This window comes from Amblyraja radiata, chromosome 2, assembly GCF_010909765.2.
Source record: "Amblyraja radiata isolate CabotCenter1 chromosome 2, sAmbRad1.1.pri, whole genome shotgun sequence".
In the NCBI taxonomy this organism is placed as follows: domain Eukaryota; kingdom Metazoa; phylum Chordata; class Chondrichthyes; order Rajiformes; family Rajidae; genus Amblyraja; species Amblyraja radiata.
The window spans coordinates 123,324,999-123,345,730 of record NC_045957.1 but is presented as its reverse complement, the minus strand read 5'-3'; the positions used below and the strand labels follow the sequence as shown (position 1 = coordinate 123,345,730).

Genomic DNA, 20,732 nt, shown 5'->3' with positions numbered 1-20,732 from the left:
ATTGCATTCGTCGAAACAGGGCGGACCGTTGAAGGTTGCAATCTCCCACCCCTCTTCCTCTCAGGACCCTATACACCTCTCAGCCACTCCAGGGAATAAGATTCCTTGTGTCTCTAATATTTCAGGGTGAGGGTAGTTCCATAGAACCGGGTAATATAAAGAGACAAGACTCATGCCAAGTACAGACTCGGGGAAAGGGTTAGGAAAGTGTTTAAGAAGGAACTGCAAATGCTGGAAAATCGAAGGTAGACAAAAGTGATGGAGAAACTCAGCGGGTGCAGCAGCATCTATGGAGCGAAGGAAATAGGCAACGTTTCGGGGCCGAAACTCTTGGTTTCGGCCCAAAACGTTGCCTATTTCCTTCGCTCCATAGATGCTGCTGCACCTGCTGAGTTTCTCCAGCACTTTTGTCTACCAAAGGGTTATGAAAAAACTGAAGAGAGGATCACTGATGAGGTAGAAGTCAAATTGATTAGAAATCCAGCTATCTTACAACATTCAACGACTCAGTTCGGGCGGCACAGTGGCGCAGCAGTAGAGTTGCTGCCTTACAGTACCAGAGACCGGTGTTCGATCCTGAGTACGGAGTCTTGTACGTTCTCCCGTCGCTTTTCTCCGGGATCTTCGGTTTCTTCCCGCACTCCAAAGACGTCCAGGTTTGTAGGTTAATTGGCTTGGCATGAATGTAAATTGTCCCCAGTATCTGTAGGATAGTGTTAGTGTGCGGGGATCGCTGGTCAGCGCGGAATCGGTGGGCAGAAGAGTTTGTTTCCGCGCTGTATCTCTAAACTATTCTGGATGATGATCTCATTGGTTTCATGATTGCCCTGGAAATGGGAAAAGATATAGAAACAGCTCCTCTTTCTGCAGATGTTTAAGTTGAACCATCAACAATGTTCCCGATGTTGGGGGAGTCCAGGACCAGGGGCCACAGTTTAAGAATAAGGAGTAAGCCATTTAGAACAGAGACGAGGAAACACGTTTTCTCACAGAGAGTGGTGAGTCTGGAATTCTCTGCCTCAGAGGGCGGTGGAGACAGGTTCTCTGGATGCTTTCAAGAGAGAGCTGGATAGGGCTTTTAAAAATAGCGGAGTCAGGGGATATGGGGAGAAGGCAGGAATGGGGTACTGATTGGGGATGATCAGCCATGATCACATTGAGCCGAATGGCCTACTCCTGCACCTATTGTCTATCAATCAGTATATAGGAATGGTATACTGAAAGCGATTTACCAAAAGATGATACAATATTTTTCCAGACGCAGGAAGAAAGTTAATAAACAAAACACAAGGGCGACCAAAACAATTTTGACTTTGGTGATTTATTGGAACATCTCTTGCAGATTCAAATTCAGTTTAGTGTACTCACATCTTGCATGATAAACGTCAAAAGTCAAAGTGATCCCTGCACATTTATACAAAACTTTGTTGTTTAAAAAAAACAAAGCTTCATGATTCATGAGGTTTTCCCATCATTTTTACTCCAAGTCTTCCGACCATTAGTATGCTGTGGGAGAACATACAAGAATTATTCAACAGCATGCAACTCAAACAGTAGTGCACGTGCTTCGGCAATATCTAAAGGATTTGTTCCTTGATCTTTGGAAATATAGATTTTAAATTATTCTAACGATATTACCTCTATGGCAAAAATCTGATCAGACAATAGACAACAGACAATAGACAATAAGGGCAGGAGAAGGCCATTTGGCCCTTCGAGCCAGCACCGCCATTCAATGTGATCATGGCTGACCATCCCCAATCAGTACCCCGTTCCTGCCTTCTCCCCATATCCCCTGACTCCGCTATTTTTAAGAGCCCTATCTAGCTCTCTCTTGAAAGCATCCAGAGAACCGGCCTCCACTGCCCTCTGAGGCAGAGAATTCCACAGATTCACCACTCTCTGTGAGAAAAAGTGTTTCATCGACTACGTTCTAAATGGCTTACTCCTTATTCTTAAACTGTGGCCCCTTGTTCTGGACTCCCCCAACATCGGGAACATGTTTCCTGCCTCTAGTGGGTCCAAGCCCATAACAATCTTAGCAATCAGGACTTTGTCATCTTAATCTTAAATCTGAGTTATTGATTTACGGTCTATCCAATTGTTTCAGTTTAGTTTATTGTCACGTGTACCGAGGTACAGTGAAAAGCTTTTGTAACCAGTCAGCGGAAAGACAATACATGATTACAATCGAGCCGTTCAGTGTAGAGATACAGGATAAAGGGAATAAGTTGAATGACACAGTGCAAGGTAAAGTCCTATTAACGATAGTCCGAAGGTAGATTGTAGCTCAGGACCATTCTCTAGCTGATGTGAGGACGGTTCAGTTGCCTGATCACAGCTGGAAAGAAACTGTCCCTGAATCTGGAGGTAGACAAAAATGCTGGAGAAACTCAGCAGGTGAAGCAGCATCTATGGAGCGAAGATTTCGGGTCGAGACCCTTCCTCAGACTGATGAATCTGGAGGTGTGCGTTGTCACACTTCTGTACCTCCTGCCTGATGGGGGAGGGGGAGAAGAGGGAATGACCAGGGTGAGATCGCTCCTTGATGATGCTGCTGGCCTTGCCGAGGCAGCTGTGAAGGCAGGAGCCCCATTGGATGCTGGTCCCAGAGAACCCTTCTTGGCCCTTCTAGTCCGTGCCGAACACGTATTCTCCCCTAGTCCCATCTACCTGCGCTCAGACCATAACCCTCCATTCCTTTCCCGTCCATATAACTATCCAATTTATTTTTAAATGATAAAATCGAACCTGCCTCCACAATATCTAATACAATCCTGTCTTTTCAATCTCTTTTCTACTTGTAAATCTAGCATTATCTCTAGTTGTACTAAACCATATTCTGCACTCTATCTTCCCCTTCACTCTGCCTATTGTATTGGGCTTGACTGTATTCATGTATAGTATATTCGGATTTGATTCGATAGCTTGCAAAACCAAAGCTTTTCCACTGTGCCTCGGTACACACGACAATAATAAATGGAATGGAGATGAGGAGGAATCATTTTAGTCATGGTGGAGGCCAAGTCAATGGATATCTTTAAAGCGGAGAGCGATAGGCTCATGATTAGTAAGGGATACGGGCAGAAGGCAGGAGAATGGGGTTGAGAGGATAAAATAGATCAGCCATGATTAACTAGCGGAGCAGATTTGATGGCCTCATTCTACTCCTGTGTCTTGTGCTCTCGTTCAATTGGGGGGGGGGGGGGGGATCATAATAATGTGGCGCACCTGGTGGTTGGCCACTGGCAGAGCGAACCCTCGGCTCTGGAGGGAGGAGTTAGGTGTCTCGGTGTGGGAGGAGCAGGTCATGGGGCTGACCCTCAGGGGTATTTAAAAGGTCGGGCAACGCCCGTGCCCATTTGAGGAGTAGGGAGCTGTAACTGACCGATTAAAACACGTCTCAAGCACACAACTTGTGTCTGCTTAGTTTTTTAGCCGGACTCCTGCCAGTCCCTGCCATAATAGAAACAATCTTTAAAAAGATGGTTTTATAGATCTGAACCAGCTGTTTATTTGGCACCTCTCTCTCTCTCAAATAAAAAGATATTCATCTTTTCTCCCCAGCCCACTTTACCCCTTCATTCATATACCGCCCTCCCTCCAGCTTCACATTTCACACCTCCCCTCTCCTGATCTGAAGGATACCCTTTAGTCTTCTTTTCATCTCTAGCCTTTGTCACTATCTCCACCCCCACCTGCATCCACCTATCACTTACATCACCATAGATGCTGCTGCACCCGCTGAGTTTCCCCAGCAATTTTGTGTACCTTCCACCTATCACTTGCCAGGCTTTGTCCGTCCCCCACCCCCACACTCCCACACATTTTCCCAGCTTTCTCAAATTCTTGGCCAGAGGAAGGGAATCGAGAAGCAGAAGTTTAAAGTTAGGGGGAAAGCTGCGATAGGAACCCAAGGGGCAACTTTTCTTACACAAAGGGCGGAGGGTGTATGAAGCGGGATGTCGGAAGCGGCAGTTGAGGCAGGGACTATCGCAACGTTTAAGAAACATTTAGACAGTCACATGGACATGAGAGGTTTGGAGGGATACGGACCAAATGCAGGCAGGTGGGACTAGTGTAGCTGGGACGTGTTGGTCAGTGTGGGCAGGTTGTGCCAAGGGGGCTGTTCCCACGCTGTATCACTCTATGACACTGGTCCTGTATAATCAGGCAGTGTGTGCTGGTGTTAATTGCAGGATGGTGATGTAAGACTATCGAGAATCACCTTCACTAACCCTAACCCTAACCCTTCACCTTTACTTGTCCCATCCGCACCCTTTTTTTGCCTTAAGCTATCAGCGCCCATAATGACTCCTGTCCACCAACCACTCAAGTGGAGCAGCTGGTAGAGAGCCTGCTTCCATCCTGACCTTGGGTGCTGTCTGTGTTCTCCCTGTGACATTGTGGGCTTTCTCCGGGTTCCTCCCATGTCCCAAAGCCGTTCAGGTTTGTGGGTTAATTGGCCTGTGTATAATTGCCCCCTAGTGTGTCAGGGGTGGGAGAGGTGGGCCTGTTTCTAGGCTGTATCTCTAAAACAAACCTACCTTTCTACATTGCAGCCTTCCCTTTCCCTCCTTCACTCTGAAGGGCACTACTAGTGTTTACTAACATTGAGTTTTTGGCCAAACTTTCCCCCGACAGACCAGTCTAAAGATGATCAACTTAAAACACGATCGGTTTCTTTCAGCACAGGAGCCGTGTGGCCTTTGAGTATTCTCTCAACATCTGCCGCTGTTATTGATATGGCAGGCGGCTGAAAAGATTTGCATGCTTGAAAAGTCTTTGTATTGAGGGAGTTAGTTGTTCGATTGCAATGGGGTAACCCAATAGCAAAAAAACAATTCCTTAGTCATTCAAGGTCCTAGTGCTTTGTAAAAGATTGCCGGATAAGGAATGGTAAAACAATACAATGGAGGAACATGTAGAAATAAAGAACTGCAGATGCTGGTTAATACACAAAAGGACAGAGTGCTGGAGTAACTCAGCGGGTCAGGCAGCATCTGTGGAGAACATGGATAGGTGACGTTTCACAGAGTGCTGGAGTAACTCAGCGGGTCAGGCAGCATCTGTGGAGAACATGGATAGGTGACGTTTCACAGAGTGCTGGAGTAACTCAGCGGGTCAGGCAGCATCTGTGGAGAACATGGATAGGTGACGCCTCGACCCGAAACGTCACCTATTCCTTTTCCCCAGAGATGCTCCCTGACCCGCTGAGTTACTCCAGTTTTTTGTGTTAATGTTAGACAATGGTAAAATCTGCAGATCGTGGATAGGTGACAATTTGGGTCTGGTCCCCTCTTCACACCACAGATGCTGCCTGACCCGATGAGTTACTCCAGCACTCTGTGTCTTTTTTGTTTTGTAAATCAGCATCTGCAGTTCTTTTGTTTCACTGGCCCAATATTTTACTTCTATTTCGTTATACGCGATGCACTTAGCCATTGGATGGATGTGATTCATTTTTATTTCTGCTTATTTCCTGGTATTTTAGCTCTGTACCATGTGCAAGCATTCAAACAAACCATTCCCGCTGTATACTGCTGGAGTAAAGGTCTGAGAACAGGGACAGTTTAACTGGAAAGGAGGCAACTAATATTTTTCAGGACTTTGACCAAAATGGATCCGTGTGGACCAGTTATTAACCGTGGGAGCGTGCGCACGTATTAGATACGCCTGCCTCAGTTTCTATGCTGCACCTGCCAATAAAATGGAGTTTAGAACGCAATAAAGACTTATATTTATTTTGCCTTGCATGTCCGTGAGAGTTTCCATAAAGCACTTTGGGAAGTTTAGTCAATGCTAAATGCAGATTGTGTGTACATTAATGCAATTAGATCAAACACTAGTACAATAAGTGAGTTCGGTATTCCGACTGCACATGCCCAGGTCACTAGCTATAAAACACTTGGCAACGGTGGTGCTGCATTGTTCCAGGCTTGCGTTTCGTCCGTGGTCGGGTCGGGGTCGGCTCTCCGTCGCTGCGGGTGCTGTTGAGTTGCTGCTGGGCCGTCCCCGTCCTCTCTCCGGTGTCCCGTCCCTGTCCGGAGGTGTCCGGAGTGGCCCTGGGCTGGCGGTCAGCCCCGGACTTGCAGCCTCTGGCTCCAGCTCGGCTCTGCCTGTCCCGCCGGGTTGGCCGGCAGCCCTCCACCTCCACCTCCACCCCCTCCCCTCACTCCGACACCGAGACCCAGCTGAAGATGGGCAGCCTCGGCCCTGCTCGAAGATGGGCGACTCAGAGCCGCTGCTGCTGGAGTCGTCCTGGTCGGGGAGAGAGTCTGTGGACGAGCTCCTGCCGGCCATGGGCACGCCGGGCGCCCGCTGGAGCTGCGGGTACTGTTGGTGATGGTGGTGCTGGCGGCAGCAGGAATCTCCTCCCCCTCCCTTGCCCAGCCCCAAGCCCAGAGTCCGGGCCTGCTCCAACTCCAGGTCGGGGTTGAAGGCGCGGCCCAGTCTAGCGCCGGGCCGGAGGAGGCTGAGCCCAGGCTGGCGCTCTGGCGCAGACGATGCCGGGGCCCTCGCTCCTCCTCTGGGTTTTGGATGAAGTGGCAGCGGGCACCGTAGGGGCAGAAGCCGGTGGTGTGCAAGGTACGGCTTGTAATTGGGGTGGCGGCTAAGGCCGCGGGCGAACTGGCACTTGTCGCCATAGCGGCCCAGCGGGGAGCGGGTTGCTCTGGAGTTGGAGCGGGGTTGGGCTGGAGTTGGCTGTGTGGTCTGTGGGGCTGGGGCCGCTGGTGTTGGAGTTGGCGTTTCTCCACACTGGGTCTGGGGGCCGGTGTCTCGTCAGTCCGAACGTCTCGCGTGGGGGGGGACCGGAGAAGGTCCAGCGGTGGTTCGGCAGCGCCTACGGGTCTCCCCCAGCCCACCGCTGAGATCTATTTACCCTTATAGCTTACGACCTTTGACAAATCCCATGATTCCTTGCATTTTTTCGGAATACCGAACTTGCTTATAGGTCGAGCAAAGAGAATGCAGAATATAGATTACAGGAGATGTGCGGTTCACGTTGCTTTTAAACTCAGAGGGTGGTTTGCAAATTCACAAGTTATAGGAGTAGAAGTAGGCCATTCGGCCCATCGAGTCTACTCTGCCATTTAATCATGGCTGATCTCTGCCTTCTTGTCCTGCTGGGCGGGGTTTGTAGTTCTGGGAGTAGGATCCTCCCTGGATGAGATGCGAGTTCACAAATGATGGGAGTAAATCAGGCCATTCAGCCCATCGAGCCCACTCCGCCATTCAATCATGGCTGATCTCTGCCTCCTAATCCCAGTTTCTTGCCTTCTGCCCAAAACCCTTGACACCCGTTCTAATCAAGAATTTGTCTATCTCTGCCTTAAAATGATCCACTGACTTGGCCTCCACAGCCCTCCGTGGCAATGAGTTCCACAGATTAACTACCCTCTGACTAAAGGGTGGTAGCTGCCAGGGGTGGTGGTGGAGGCAGATACGATAGTGGGGTTTAAGATGCTTTTAAACGGGTACATGGACATGCAGGGATTGGAGGGATATGGATCAGAGGAGATTAGTTTAACTCGGTATCATATTCACCACGGATATAGTGGGCCGAATGGCCTGTTCCTGTGCAGTTCAATGTTTAGATTATTATTGTCACGTGTACTGAGGTACAGTAAAAAGCTTTTTTTGTTGAATGCTATCCAGTCAGCAGAAAGATTATACATGATTCCAATCGAGCCGTCCACAGTGTACAGATACAAGATAAGGGAATGACATTGAGTGCAAGATAAAGTCCAGTAAAGTCCAATTGATGATATGAGGTAGATGGGAGGTCAGGACCGTTCACTAGTTGGTGAGAGGACGTTTCAGTTGCCTGATAACAACTGCCCCTGAATCTGGAGGTGTGCGTTTTCACCTTCTGTACCTCTGACCCGATGGGAGAGGGGAGAAGAGGGAGTGACCTCTCGATTAGTCCGGGCGTCGGGGGTTAAGGGGAGATGGCGGGAGAATGGGATTGAGAGGGAAAGATAGATCAGCCATGATTAAATGGCGGAGTGGACTTGATGGGCTGGGGCAGAATTTTCTCCTTTTAAGTTTACAGAAGTGTTTTCATCCCATACTTAACATGTAGCTGCCACAGCGATTCTGATTCTCATTCCACTCCTCAGCAAGACAATCAGTTGGACACACAGCGGTCCACATTTACCTTAATCCTGCGACTAAACCAGCTGGCATGAACTTCCTCGAATTGTAGAACCGCATTCCCATTATTCCGGTCAGCGTTCCTGAAACCACTGGAAAATAACAAGCCACACAGATCAGCCAAACTTCTCCAGGGTTTCCCACTCATGCCACAGGTCCATAGAATATAACCGGTGTTCTAAACTGACCAAATATCACTTCAGCAGACCAAGTAGTTTAGTTTAGTTCAGAGGTACAAGGTGGAAACAGGTGCATGGGCGCATTAAGTCCGCACCGACCGGCGATCACCCCGTACACTAGCTCTATCCTACACACACTAGGGACAAATTGTGATTCTTTACCGAAGCCAATCAATCTACAAACCTGCACGTCTTTGGACTGTGGGAGGAAACCAGGGCAGGTCACGGGGAGAAGGTACAAACTCCATAGAGACAGCGCCCGTGGTCAGAATCGAACCCGGGTCTCTGGCGCTGTGAGGCAGCAACTCTACTGCTGCGCCACCGTGCCTTCCTTGAAGTAGAGCAAGATCTACTTTGCCTTGTCGGGCCTTTACTGATCAAAGGCTGACTACAGCTCACACCAAGGTCAGGAGAATGAATGCAGGCAGATATTTATAGCTATACATGTTTTAAATGCAGACAAGTGGAGAATAGCTTCCTTTCAACTCACCGGAGCCCCATTCCTGCCCTCCCATTACTCTTGTTGGGAGTGGTTGTGTGTGTGTGTGCGCGTTCGGGTATGCGTGCGTACAAACCAATACGCCTTTGGAGTGTGGGCGGAACCCGGAGAAAGCCCACGCTGTCATGGAGAGAACGTACAAGAGCTAGATATGTCTCTTAAAAATAGCAGAGTCAGGGATATGGGGAGAAGGCAGGAACGGGGTACTGATTGGAGATGATCAGCCATGATCACATTGAATTGCGGTGCTGCTCGAAGGGCCGAATGGCCTACTCCTGCACCAATTGTCTATTGTCTAATTGGAGAGGGAAAAGGGTAAATTGGAGGTGTCAGCGTTACCGTTGAACAAAGGGGACTATGGAGCCATGAGGGAGGAGCTGGCCAAAGTTGACTGGAAACATACCCAAGCAGGGATGACGGTAGAACAACAATGGCAGGTATTTCTAAGAACAATACAGAAGGTGCAGGATCAGTTCATTCCAAAGAGGAAGAAAGATTCCAAGGGGAGTAAGGGGCGACCGTGGCTGACAAGGGACGTCAGGGACAGTATAAAAATAAAAGAGCAGTACAACATTGCAAAGATGAGCGGGAAGCAAAAGGATTGGGCAACCTTTAAAAAGCAATAGAAAATAACTAAAAATGCGATATGGGGAGAAAAGATGAGGTACGAAGGTAAGCTAGCCAAGAATATAAAGCAGGATAGTAAAAGCTTCTTTAGGTATGTGAAGAGGAAAAAAATAGTTAAGACCAAAGACTTGAAGACTGAAAAAAGGTGAATTTATTATGGGGAACAAGGAAATGGCAGATGAGTTGAACAGGTACTTTGGATCTGTCTTCACTAAAGAGGACACAAACAATCTTTCTGATGTACTAGTGGCCAGAGGATCTAGGGTGACGGAGGAACTTAAGGAAATCCAGTGAGGAAGCTGTTGTTCTTTAAACATTACCCAATCCTCTTGCTTCCCGCTCATCTTTGCTACGTTGTACTTCTCTTTAATTTTTATATGTCCCTGACGTCCCTTGTCAGCCATGGTCGCCCCTTACTCCCCTTGGAATCTTTCTTCCTCCTAGGAATGAACTGATCTTGCACCTTCTGTATTATTCCTAGAAATACCTGCCATTGTTGTTCCACTGTCATCCCTGCTAGTGTATCTTTCCAGTCAACTTTGGCCAGCTCCTCCCTCATGGCCCCATAGTCCCCTTTATTCAACTGCAACACTGACACCTCCGATCTACTCTTCTCCCTCTCCAATTGTAGATTAAACCTGACCATGTTATGGTCACTGCCTCCTAATGGCTCATTAACCTCGAGGTCCTTTATCAAATCCGGTTCATTACATAACACTAAATCCAGAATTGCCTTCTCCCTGGTAGGCTCCAATACAAGCTGATCAAAGAATCCATCACAAAGGCACTCTACAAAGTCCCTTTCTTGGGGTCCAGTACCAACCTGATTTTCCCAGTCTACCTGCATGTTGAAATCTCCCATAACAACCACAGCATTACCTTTACTACATGCCAATTTTAACTCCTGATTCAACTTGCGCCCTATGTCCAGGCTACTGTTTGGGGGCCTGTAGATTAGTCCCATTAGGGTCTTTTTACCCTTACAATTCCTTAGTTCTATCCATACTGACTCCACATCTCCTGTTTCAATGTCACCCCTTGCAAGGGACTGAATTTCATTCCTCACCAACAGAGCAAACCCACCCCCTCTGCCCACCTGTCTGTCTTTTCGATAGGAGGTATACCCTTGAATATTCAGTTCCCAGCCCTGGCCCTCTTGCAGCCATGTCTCTGTAATTCCCACAACATCATACTTGCCAGTTTCTAACTGAGCCTCAAGCTCGTCCACTTTATTCCTTATACTTCGCGCATTCATATACAACACTTTGACCTCCGTATTCACCCCCCCTCTCGCTCCGCTTGCAATTGGCCCTGACCTAACCCTCTTATCCCTTCTCGAAATTTCCTTCCATTAATTCGGGAGTCTTTTGTAACATTTCGGGTTGGGACTATTCTTCAGTCTGAAAGTAGAGGGGAGGGAACTGGAGGTGGGGAGAGGCCAGAACAAAGCAGGGCCAGCTAGATGACCATAAAAACATAGAAATTAGGTGCAGGAGTAGGCCATTCAATATGATCATGGACCAAGGACAATGGAGGAGGCCCAGGACAGAAAGGTCAGTGTGGGGATGGAAATGGGAATTGAAATGTTTCATCTTATAGAGGTGTATAAAATCATGAGAGGAATATATCGGGCAACTCCAGCCTCTTGCCTAGAGTACGTGAATCAAGAATCAGAGGTCATTGATCGAAGGGAAGGAGGGAAAGATTTTATAGGAATCTGAGGGGTAAGTTGTCCACACAAAGGGTGGTGGGTGTATGGAAGGAGGTAGTTGAGGCTGGGATTATCACAATGTTTAAGAAACATTTGGACAGGTACATGGATAGAACAGGTTTGGAGGGATATGGACCAAGCGCAGGCAGGTGTGACAAGTGTAGATAGGACGGGCAGGTTGGACTGAAGGGCCTGTTTCCACGCTGTGAGACACACTGTGACTGTAAATGAAGCCAGGATACTCACCCAGTGACAGCCAGACGTTTTTCGGGTTCTGGGTGATCTGATAGGCACCGATTCCTGCCGCAGTCCCAAACAACAGGCCGGCCGCGAGCGAAGGTACGCTACCTGGAGGAAAACAAGCAAAGCGGTAATAGCCGAGCCAGCGATGAGATGCCGCTGCTGCATGGTCTTATATAATGGTGAGGAATGAACTCAGGGGGGCGTTTAGATTGAAGTGAGAGGGGCTTCGAGCTAAAGCAGACCTGGTTCGCCGTTGTGACGAGATAGGACCGTTCAATTAACCATTTGCAACTTAGTCCGCACCAGAAAGGCACAACAGAGGATGTACTTTCTGCGGCAGCTGAGGAAGCACAATCTGCCACAGGCAATGATGGTCCAATTCTATACGGCCATCGTAAAGTCTGTCCTCACCTTTATGGTCATGGTCTGGTTTGGCTCAGCCACCAAGCACGACACCTGGAGGCTGCAGCGAATCGTCCGATCAGCAGAGAAGGTTATTGGCTGCAACCTTCCCTTCATTGACATAGAAACATAGAAAATAGGTGCAGAAGTAGGCCATTCGGCCCTTCGAGCCTACACCGCCATTCAATATGATCACGACTCATCATCCAACTCAGTATCCTGTACCTGCTTTCTCTCCATACCCCCTGATCCCTTTAGCCACAAGGGCCACATCTAACTCCCTTTTAAATATAGCCAATGAACTGGCCTCAACTACATTCTGTGGCAGAGAATTCCAGAGATTCACCACTCTCTGTGTAAATAATGTTTTTCTCATCTCAGTCCTAAAAGATTTCCCCTTTATCCTTAAACTGTGACCCCTTGTTCTGGACTTCCCCAACATCGGCAACAATCTTCCTGCATCTAGCTTGTCCAACCCCTTAAGAATTTTGTAAGTTTCTATAAGATCCCCCCTCAATCTTCTAAATTCTAGCGAGTACAAGCCGAGTCTATCCAGTCTTTCTTCATATGAAAGTCCTGACATCCCAGGAATCAGTCTGGTGAACCTTCTCTGTACTTCCTCTATGGCAAGAATGTCCTTCCTCAGATTAGGAGACCAAAACTGTATGCAATATTCCAGGTGTGGTCTCACCAAGACCCTGTACAAATGCAGTAGAACCTCCCTGCTCCTATACACAAATCCTTTTGCAATGAATGCTAACATAACATTCGCTTTCTTCACTGCCTGCTGCACCTGCATGCCTACTTTCAATGACTGGTGTACCATGACACCCAGGTCTCGTTGCATCTCCCCTTTTCCTAATCGGCCACCATTCAGGTAATAGTCTACTTTCCTGTTTTTGCCACCAAAGTGGATAACCTCACAAACAAACTGTACACTGCAAGGGCCAGGAAGCGAGTGGGTAAGATCATCTCTGAACCCTCTCACCCTGGCCACAAACTCTCTGAATCACTTCGCTCTGGAAGGCGACTCCTGAATGTCAAAGCTGCCACAGCCAGGCATAAAAACAGCTTTTTTTCACGAGTAGTAGCTCTACTCAATAACCAAAAATCTGTAGCCTCCTTTTGCTCTGGTATTTTACTTAATTCTCATGTTCAATCGATAATGTTTTATTGTTAATGTTTAATATTTTATGTGTCATTCCTAACTGTCGCTGTATGTCATGTTGTCACTTGTGGATGGAGCACCAAGGCAAATTCCTTGTATGTGAATACTTGGCCAATAAACTTATTCATTCATTCAAATGTGGCGGATCTTTGTAAGCTGCCTGGGTGAAGTCTGCAATATGATTTTACCGGATTGAATGCAAAAACTAAAAATGTCACTGTACCCCTTGGTCCATCTGAGGAACAAGGAAGAACCGACCAAGAACAAAGAGGGAGCCGGCGGGGAGGTTGGGGACAGACAAAGAGGGGACACACATTAGGTAAAGAGTCATTTTTGTGGCAACTCTTCCGTATACTTGATATGCAAAAACAAAGAATTTCACTGTAACAAGGTACATTTGACAATATAGTACCGTCATAAAGTATCATTGAATCATTAGGTAGACAAAAATGCTGGAGAAACTCAGCGGGTGAGGCAGCATCAATGGAGTGAAGGAATGGGTGACGTTTCGGGTCGAGACCCTTCTTCAGACTGATGAGGAGATGGTGAGGGCGGGAAACGTAGAAACATAGAAAATAGGTGCAGGAGTAGGCCATTCGGCCCTTCGAGCCTGCACCGCCATTCAATATGATCATGGCTGATCATCCAAATCAATATCCCATACCTGCCTTCTCTCCATACCCCCTGATCCCTTTAGCCACAAGGGCCACATCTAACTCCCTCTTTAATCTAGCCAATGAACTGGCCTCAACTACCTTCTGTGGCAGAGAATTCCACAGATTCACCACTCTCTGTGTAAAAAATGATTTTCTCATCTCGGTCCTAAAAGACTTCCCTCTTATCCTTAAACTGTGACCCCTTGTTCTGGGAAGAAGAACCATCTTCGATTGTTCCAGCATTCCTTCGCTCCATAGATACTGCCTCACCCGCTGAGTTTCTCCAGCAATTTTGTCTACCTTCGATTGTTCCAGCATCTGCAGTTCCTTCTTAAACATGGAATCATTAGTGTGTTATACGGCAGCAGGGAATGCACACTCCTTTGCAATGTTCTGAAGATGATAAGTGGCCCCATAGCAGAAGCGTCCACGTGGCGGGGCTGGAAACTGGAAGTATCCCGAGCTAATTCTGCTGCCACCATCATCTATTGCAACAAGTGATGACTCCCACTGATTGTCGCCTTTCGGGACGGACGATGACAGCGATGTCAACATTTGAAACATGGAAGATGGGCACGAAAGAAGAAGACCGTTTAAGTGCAAGGGGATACTATTCAAGATGGAGTGGACAGTCAAGCTTCTCACTGTGCCTCGGTACACGTGACAATAAACTCAACTGAAACTGAATAAGACACAAGGAGGTTCAACGGTAGACAAAAATGCTGGAGAAACTCAGCGGGTGAGGCAGGCAGCATCTATGGAGCGAAGGAATAGGCAACGTATCCGGTCGAAACCCTTCTTCAGATTGATGTGGTGGTGGTGGTGGGGGGGAGAAGAAAGGAAGAGGTGGAGACAGTGGGCTGTGGGAGAGCTGGGGAGGGGAAGGAAGGAGAAAGCAAGGACTACCTGAAATTAGAGAAGTCAATGTTCATATCGCTGGGGTGCAGACTGCCCAAGCGAAATATGAGGTGCTGCTCCTCCAATTTACAGTGGGCCTCACTCTGGCTATGGAGGAGGCCCAGGACAGAAAGATCGGATTCGGAATGGGAGGGGGAGTTGAAGTGAGGGGAAGGTTCAACAATCGGTTCCAACAATCTGCCGAACCTTCATTCCTGACCTTTGTCTAACAATCTGCCTATCGAAAACCCCACCTCACCTGAAGTCCCAAAGCCCACCTCCGCAGACGATGGGCAGGTTGAATTTGCCCCCTGGGGCCGGGGCTCTGGAACTCTGTCCCGGCCACAGCCGGAAAATCCGTTCCCATAGCCAACTTCCGTAGTCGGCTTTGCAAGCCGATATCTCAGCCCCTTGGTGGACCGCTCTGGTACCGTTGGGACTCCTCTCGGAGCCCGTGACCTCTGTTGGTCCGACTAAACGGACAATCCAGAAAGGCTGTGGAACTAAGGCTGCCAGAAGAATCGGTGGTGGACCAGTACATTTATTGCAAGATAAAGTCCAATTGTAGATTGGTGAGAGAACGGTTCAGTTGCCTGATAACAGTCGGGAAGAAACAGTCCCTGAATCTGGAGGTGCGCGTTTTTCACACCAGTAACTCTTGCCCGACGGGAGAGGGGGAGAAGAGGGAGTGACTGGGGAGACTGGTCCTTGATTATGCTGCTGGCCTTGCCGAGGCAGCATGAGGTGTAAATGGAGTCAATGGAAGGGAGGTTGGTTTATGTGATGGTCTGAGCTGCTCCACAACTCGCTGCATTTTCTTGGAACTTGGAAGGGGTTGCTGTGATAAAATACGCCGCATCTAGAGTCGTCTCCGTAAAAGTGAAGACCATGCTCGCTCCGTACACTGGTGGAGCAGTGGATTGCAAGGAAACTACTTGTGAGAGGAGATAAGACTGAAGACTGTCAAGACTGAAACATGGGACAATGACTGCTGCCCTGTGGATGTTAGGAGTTCACATTATCTGTTGCACTGCAAAATAGGATGGAGGGCAGACACCTTATCAGTGAAAGACACAAAATGCTGGAGTAACTCAGCGGGTCAGGCAGCATCTCTGGAGAACATGGATAGGTGATGTTTCACAGAGTGCTGGAGTAACTCAGCGGGTTAGATACCGTTTTGGGTTGGGACCCTTCATCAGACTGCATCGGCAGTTCGTTATTTCTACATTATCACTGCAGACCTTATCAGAGTTTTGCAACCTGTTACTGATCAGTGCGCAAACACACCCAAAGGCCGATAACACTCTGCCGATCAGGCAACATCTGCGGCGAGGGATACAGAGTTAACGTTTAAGGTCACAGTCCTTTTGTCATTTCTGAGCTGTCGACTGTGTCCAGCATTTTCTCAATTTATTTCAAGAGTCAAGAGTGTTTTATTGTCATGTGTCCCGGATGGGACAATTATATTCTTACTTGCTGCAGCACAACAGAATATATGAATATGTAAACATTGTATATAACGGGGGAAGAGAAAAATAAATAACAAATATAGTGCAAATAACAATTAATAATAGTCTTTTGCAGTTCAGAGCTTATTCATTGTTGTGTTTAATAGCCTGATGGCTGTGGGGAAGAAGCTGTTCCTGAACCTGGACGTTACAGTTTAATTTCCAATCAATGTAGTTTAGATTTAGTTTAGAGATACAGCATGGAAACAGGCCCTATCCATGCAGGCCCATCCACCGAGTCTGTGCCGACTAGCAATCACCCCACATACTAGCACCATCCGACACATTAGGGACAATTTACAGTCTTGCTATTGAGGGAGTGCAGCGTAGGTTTACAAGGTTAATTCCCGGGATGGCGGGACTGTCATATGCTGAGAGAATGGAGCGGTTGGGCTTGTACACTCTGGAGTTTAGAAGGGTGAGAGGGGATCTCATTGAAACATATAAGATTGTTAAGGGCTTGGACACGCTAGAGGCAGGAAACATGTTCCCGATGTTGGGGGAGTCCAGAGCCAGGGGCCAGTTTAAGAATAAGGGGTAAGCCATTTAGAACGGAGACGAGGTAAACCTTTTTCTCACAGAGAGTTGTGAGTCTGTGGAATTCTCTGCCGCAGAGGGGGTGGTGGAGGCCGGTTCTCTGGATACTTTCAAGAGAGAGCTAGATAGGGCTCTTAAAGATAGCGGAGTCAGGGAGATATGGGAAGAAGGCAGGAACAGGGTATTGATTGTGGATGATCAGCCATGATTGCATTGAACAGTGGTGCTGGCTCGAGGGGCCGAATGGCCTCCTCCTGCACTTATTGTCTATTGTCACCCATTCCTTCTCTCCAAAGATGCTGCCTGTCCCGCTGAGTTACTCCAGCTTTTTGTGTCAATCTTCACAGTGTGTAGATACAGGTACGGATGAAATCTAACACCACTCATGAACCTATATGGGCATGCTTAAAAACTGTTCTGCTTTGTTTCATGAATACTTCAAGTTCTTTCATTTAACTCATTGTTGTCACACAACTGCAAATGGGTGGCGATGAAGCACGCTGCTAAATATACGTGGACATTAACAGGTTGAAGAGATGAAAATCTCGTATCTCTGTCAGCATTAGGTCTGTCATCAGTAAGACTGTAGAAAATGCAATTTTGTTCAAACCAAGGAGCTTGAATGACAATAAAAGACATTCTATTCTATTCTAATAGAAACCAATCGACACGGTGGCGCAGCAGTAGAGTCGCTGCCTTACAGCGTCAGAGACCCAGGTCCAATCCTGACTACGGGTGCTGTCTGTACTCATTAATTCATTTATCCTGTGTATGTACACTGTGACTAGACATACAATGCTGGACCAACTCAGCGGGTCACGCAGCATCTCTGGAGAAAGGGAATCAGTGACGATTCGGGTCGAGACCCGTCTTCAGACTGAGAGTTCAAATGTACACGGCTTGATTGTCATCATGTACGGCCTTTTCACTGACTGGATAGCACGCAACACAAAAGCTTTTCACTTGTACACGTAAACTAAACACGGAAACTAATAATTGATTTGAATACTACAAGGCCAATAAGGGTAATGCACAATATAAAATCAGAAATTCAAAATACTTGTCTGCGGAGGGCGCTCAGCATCGCCAAGGACTGCTCTCACCCCAACCACGGACTGTTTACCCTCCTACCATCCGGGAGGCGCTACAGGTCTCTCCGTTCCCGGACCAGCAGGTCCAGGAACAGCTTCTTCCCTGCGGCTGTCACTCTACTCAACAATGTACTTCGGTGACTGCCAATCACCCCCCCCCCCCCCCCCCCCCTCGGACACTCCTCCCACAGGAAAAACACTATGTCTGTATACATGTAAATAGATTTATTTATTGAAATCATATTCTATGTCGCTCTTCCAGGGAGATGCTAACTGCATTTCGTTGTCTCTGTACTGTACACTGACAATGACAATTAAAGTTGAATCTGAATCTGAATCTGATACTTTGAGAAACTTTTCCCAAAAATGTTTTTACTGTAAAGTGCACATGAAGAAACTGACATGTTCCTCTATAATCGAACAAGAGGCAGGATGGAGGGGATGTGTAGGAAGGAACAGCAGAAGGTAGACAAAAATGCTGGAGAAACTGAGCGGGTGAGGCAGCATCTATGGAGCAAAGAAAATAGGCAACGTTTCGGGTCAAAACCCTTCTTAAGACCCAGTCTGAAGAAGGGTTTCGACCCGAAATGTTGCCTATTTCCTTTGCTCCATAGATGCTGCCTCACCCGCTCAGTTTCTCCAGCATGTTTGTTTACCTTCGATTTTCCAGCATCTGCAGTTCCTTCTTAAACCATACTACAGTGTAAACAGCAGATGCCTGTTTACACTGTAGATAGACACAAATAACTGGAGTAACTCAGCGGGACAGGTAGCATCTCTGGAGAGAAGGAACGGGTGACGTTTCAGGTCGAGACCCTTCATTGGCCTAAGAGTCAGGGGAGAGGGAGACATAGAGATATGGATGGGTAAGGTGTGAAAAGGGCAGATCAAAGCAGACGATGCTCAAGGAAAGGTAGAATCACTCATTGTTCGCTGAGGTCTATCCAGTCAGAGACAACAACCTGGCTGCTCAACACCCGGCTTCCGATCTAACTATTCCTTTGGTTTAAGGTAGACAAAAATGCTGGAGAAACTCAGCGGGTGAGACAGCATCTATGGAACGAAGGAATAGTCGAGATCCGACACGTAACCTATTCCTTCGCTCCATAGATGCTGCCTCACCCGCTGAGTTTCTCCAGCATTTTTGTCTACCTTCGATTTTCCAGCATCTGCAGTTCCTTCTTAAACATTCCTTTGGTTTATGTTTCATTCGCAAGACGAAGAAGCTGAGGGGAAGCTGACAGCGAGGCATACAATCAGTAAAATTCATCAGGAGGACAAGTAAAACTAGTTGGAGAACTAAGGTGGGGGAGGGACGGAGAATGAGGAAAAACAAGGTGTTAGGTGCAGTTAGAGAAGTCAATATTCATACCTCTGGGTTAGAAGCTGCCCAAGTTCATTCACGCAGAGCGGAGTTCGCTCACACACTCGCTAACTCACACCAAGACAAGGGGCTGGGAGGAGGGCAGAAGAGGGAGAAGGAATACAAAAACAGAGATGAAATGCTGAGGCTCTATGTAAGGTGCTGATCAGGCGGTATTTAGAGTACTGTGAGCAAATTTGGGCCCCATATCTGAGAAAGGGTGTGCTGGCTCTAGAGGAGGTTTACAAGAATGATTCCAGGAATGAGTGGGTTAGCATATGAGAAGCGTTTGACAGCACCGGGCCTCGACTCGCTGGAGTTTAGAAGGATGAGGAGTACCCTCATTGAAACTTGCAGAATAATGAAAAGCATAGATGGAGTGGATGTGGAGAGGATGTTTCCACTGGTGGGAGAGTCTAGGACCAGAGGTCACAGCCTCAGAATTAAAGGGCGCTCTTTTGGAAAGGAGGTGAGGAGGATCTTCTTTAGTCAGAGGGTGGTGAATCTGTGGAACTCATTGCAATGGACAGTGGTGGAGGCCAAGTCAGTGGATATTTTTAAGGCAGAGATAGATAGATTCTTGATTAGTACGGGTGTCAGGGGTTATGGGGAGAAGGCAGGAGAATGGGGTTAGGAGGCAGAGATAGATCAGCCATGATTGAATGGCGGAGTAGACTCGATGGGCCGAATGGCCTAATTCTACGCCTATAACTTGTGAAGTAATGGGGAGAACACTCACTCAGGCACCCGTGGGGGAAAGAGGTGAGCTCCATCAAGCTATCTAGGGCAGAAGGGAGATCCCTCATGATATCTAGACCAGAGAGACGCTCCCTCACACTCATCCTGGGAAAAGGGGCGCTCCCTCAGTTTCCCCCCACTCTGTCCCTGGGGGGTGGGGGCGCTCCCTCACTGCAACACAGCGCCAGACGCGCTCCCCCGTCGCCGGCTCTAGACACAGACACATGGGCCCCCGGAGCTCTCACCCGCTTTGACGTATCCGAGCAGCCCGCCGGCCGCCACGAGCGCCGCGTATCCGAAGCCGGGCCAGTCCGTCCCCGCCGCCATGTTGTCTGTTGTCCCCTCACCGGGCGGGACTACACTGGGCATGCGCACCACCGGGCCCGGTCAAACCGCACTGGGCATGCGCACCACCGGGCCCGGTCAAACCGCACTGGGCATGCGCACCACCGGGCCCGGTCAAACCGCACTGGGCATGCGCACCACCTTCGGCGTCAAGGTCATGGGGAGGCCACTGCGCATGCTCGGCGGGAGGGGGAACTGCAGGTGGCTGTTTACAAATGGAAAAAGTGCTGGAGTAACTCAGCATCTCTGGAGAACATGGACAGGTGACGTTTCGAAAAGTCACGAATGACGGGAGTAGAATTAATGGGCCATTCGGCCCATCAAGTCTACTCTGCCGGTAGACACAAAATGCTGGAGTAACTCAGAGCAGAGCTGCCAACTCTCACGCATTAATAATAATAATAATGGATGGGATTTATAAAGTAGCAATGTTACAATATTTTGAGATTTTAAAAATCAAGTCTGTAATTTATCCCATCAGATAAAGCATAAAAATAAGTTTAATTTGACACCTAATTCACTTTCATATCTCAAGTATTTAAAAAGTTATGGCCATTTTCATACTCAGAAATGAGCATCTTGTTCCCTATTGATTTTCTATGGACATAACA

At 47.9% G+C, this 20,732-nt stretch overlaps 2 protein-coding genes across 2 annotated transcripts in view; one reads left to right on the top strand and one right to left on the bottom strand.

The window, feature by feature from the left end:
- The window catches only part of mak (male germ cell associated kinase), a 76,508-nt gene extending 70,785 nt beyond the window's left edge, over window positions 1–5,723 (top strand). The window contains exon 14 of the mRNA XM_033014902.1: window positions 5,495–5,723. Coding sequence (XP_032870793.1) covers window positions 5,495–5,577 — 83 coding nt within the window. The 3' untranslated portion in view covers window positions 5,578–5,723. The remainder of the gene's footprint in view (window positions 1–5,494) is intronic.
- tmem14c (transmembrane protein 14C) lies at window positions 1,303–20,145 on the bottom strand. The gene is made up of 4 exons (XM_033014939.1): window positions 20,022–20,145; window positions 11,420–11,521; window positions 8,162–8,249; window positions 1,303–1,506 (listed from the first exon to the last, which is right to left on the bottom strand). Exons 1-4 carry the CDS (start codon window positions 20,143–20,145, stop codon window positions 1,449–1,451), a joined length of 372 nt encoding a protein of 123 aa, XP_032870830.1. The 3' UTR covers window positions 1,303–1,448.
- Between the last annotated feature and the right edge of the window lie 587 nt (window positions 20,146–20,732).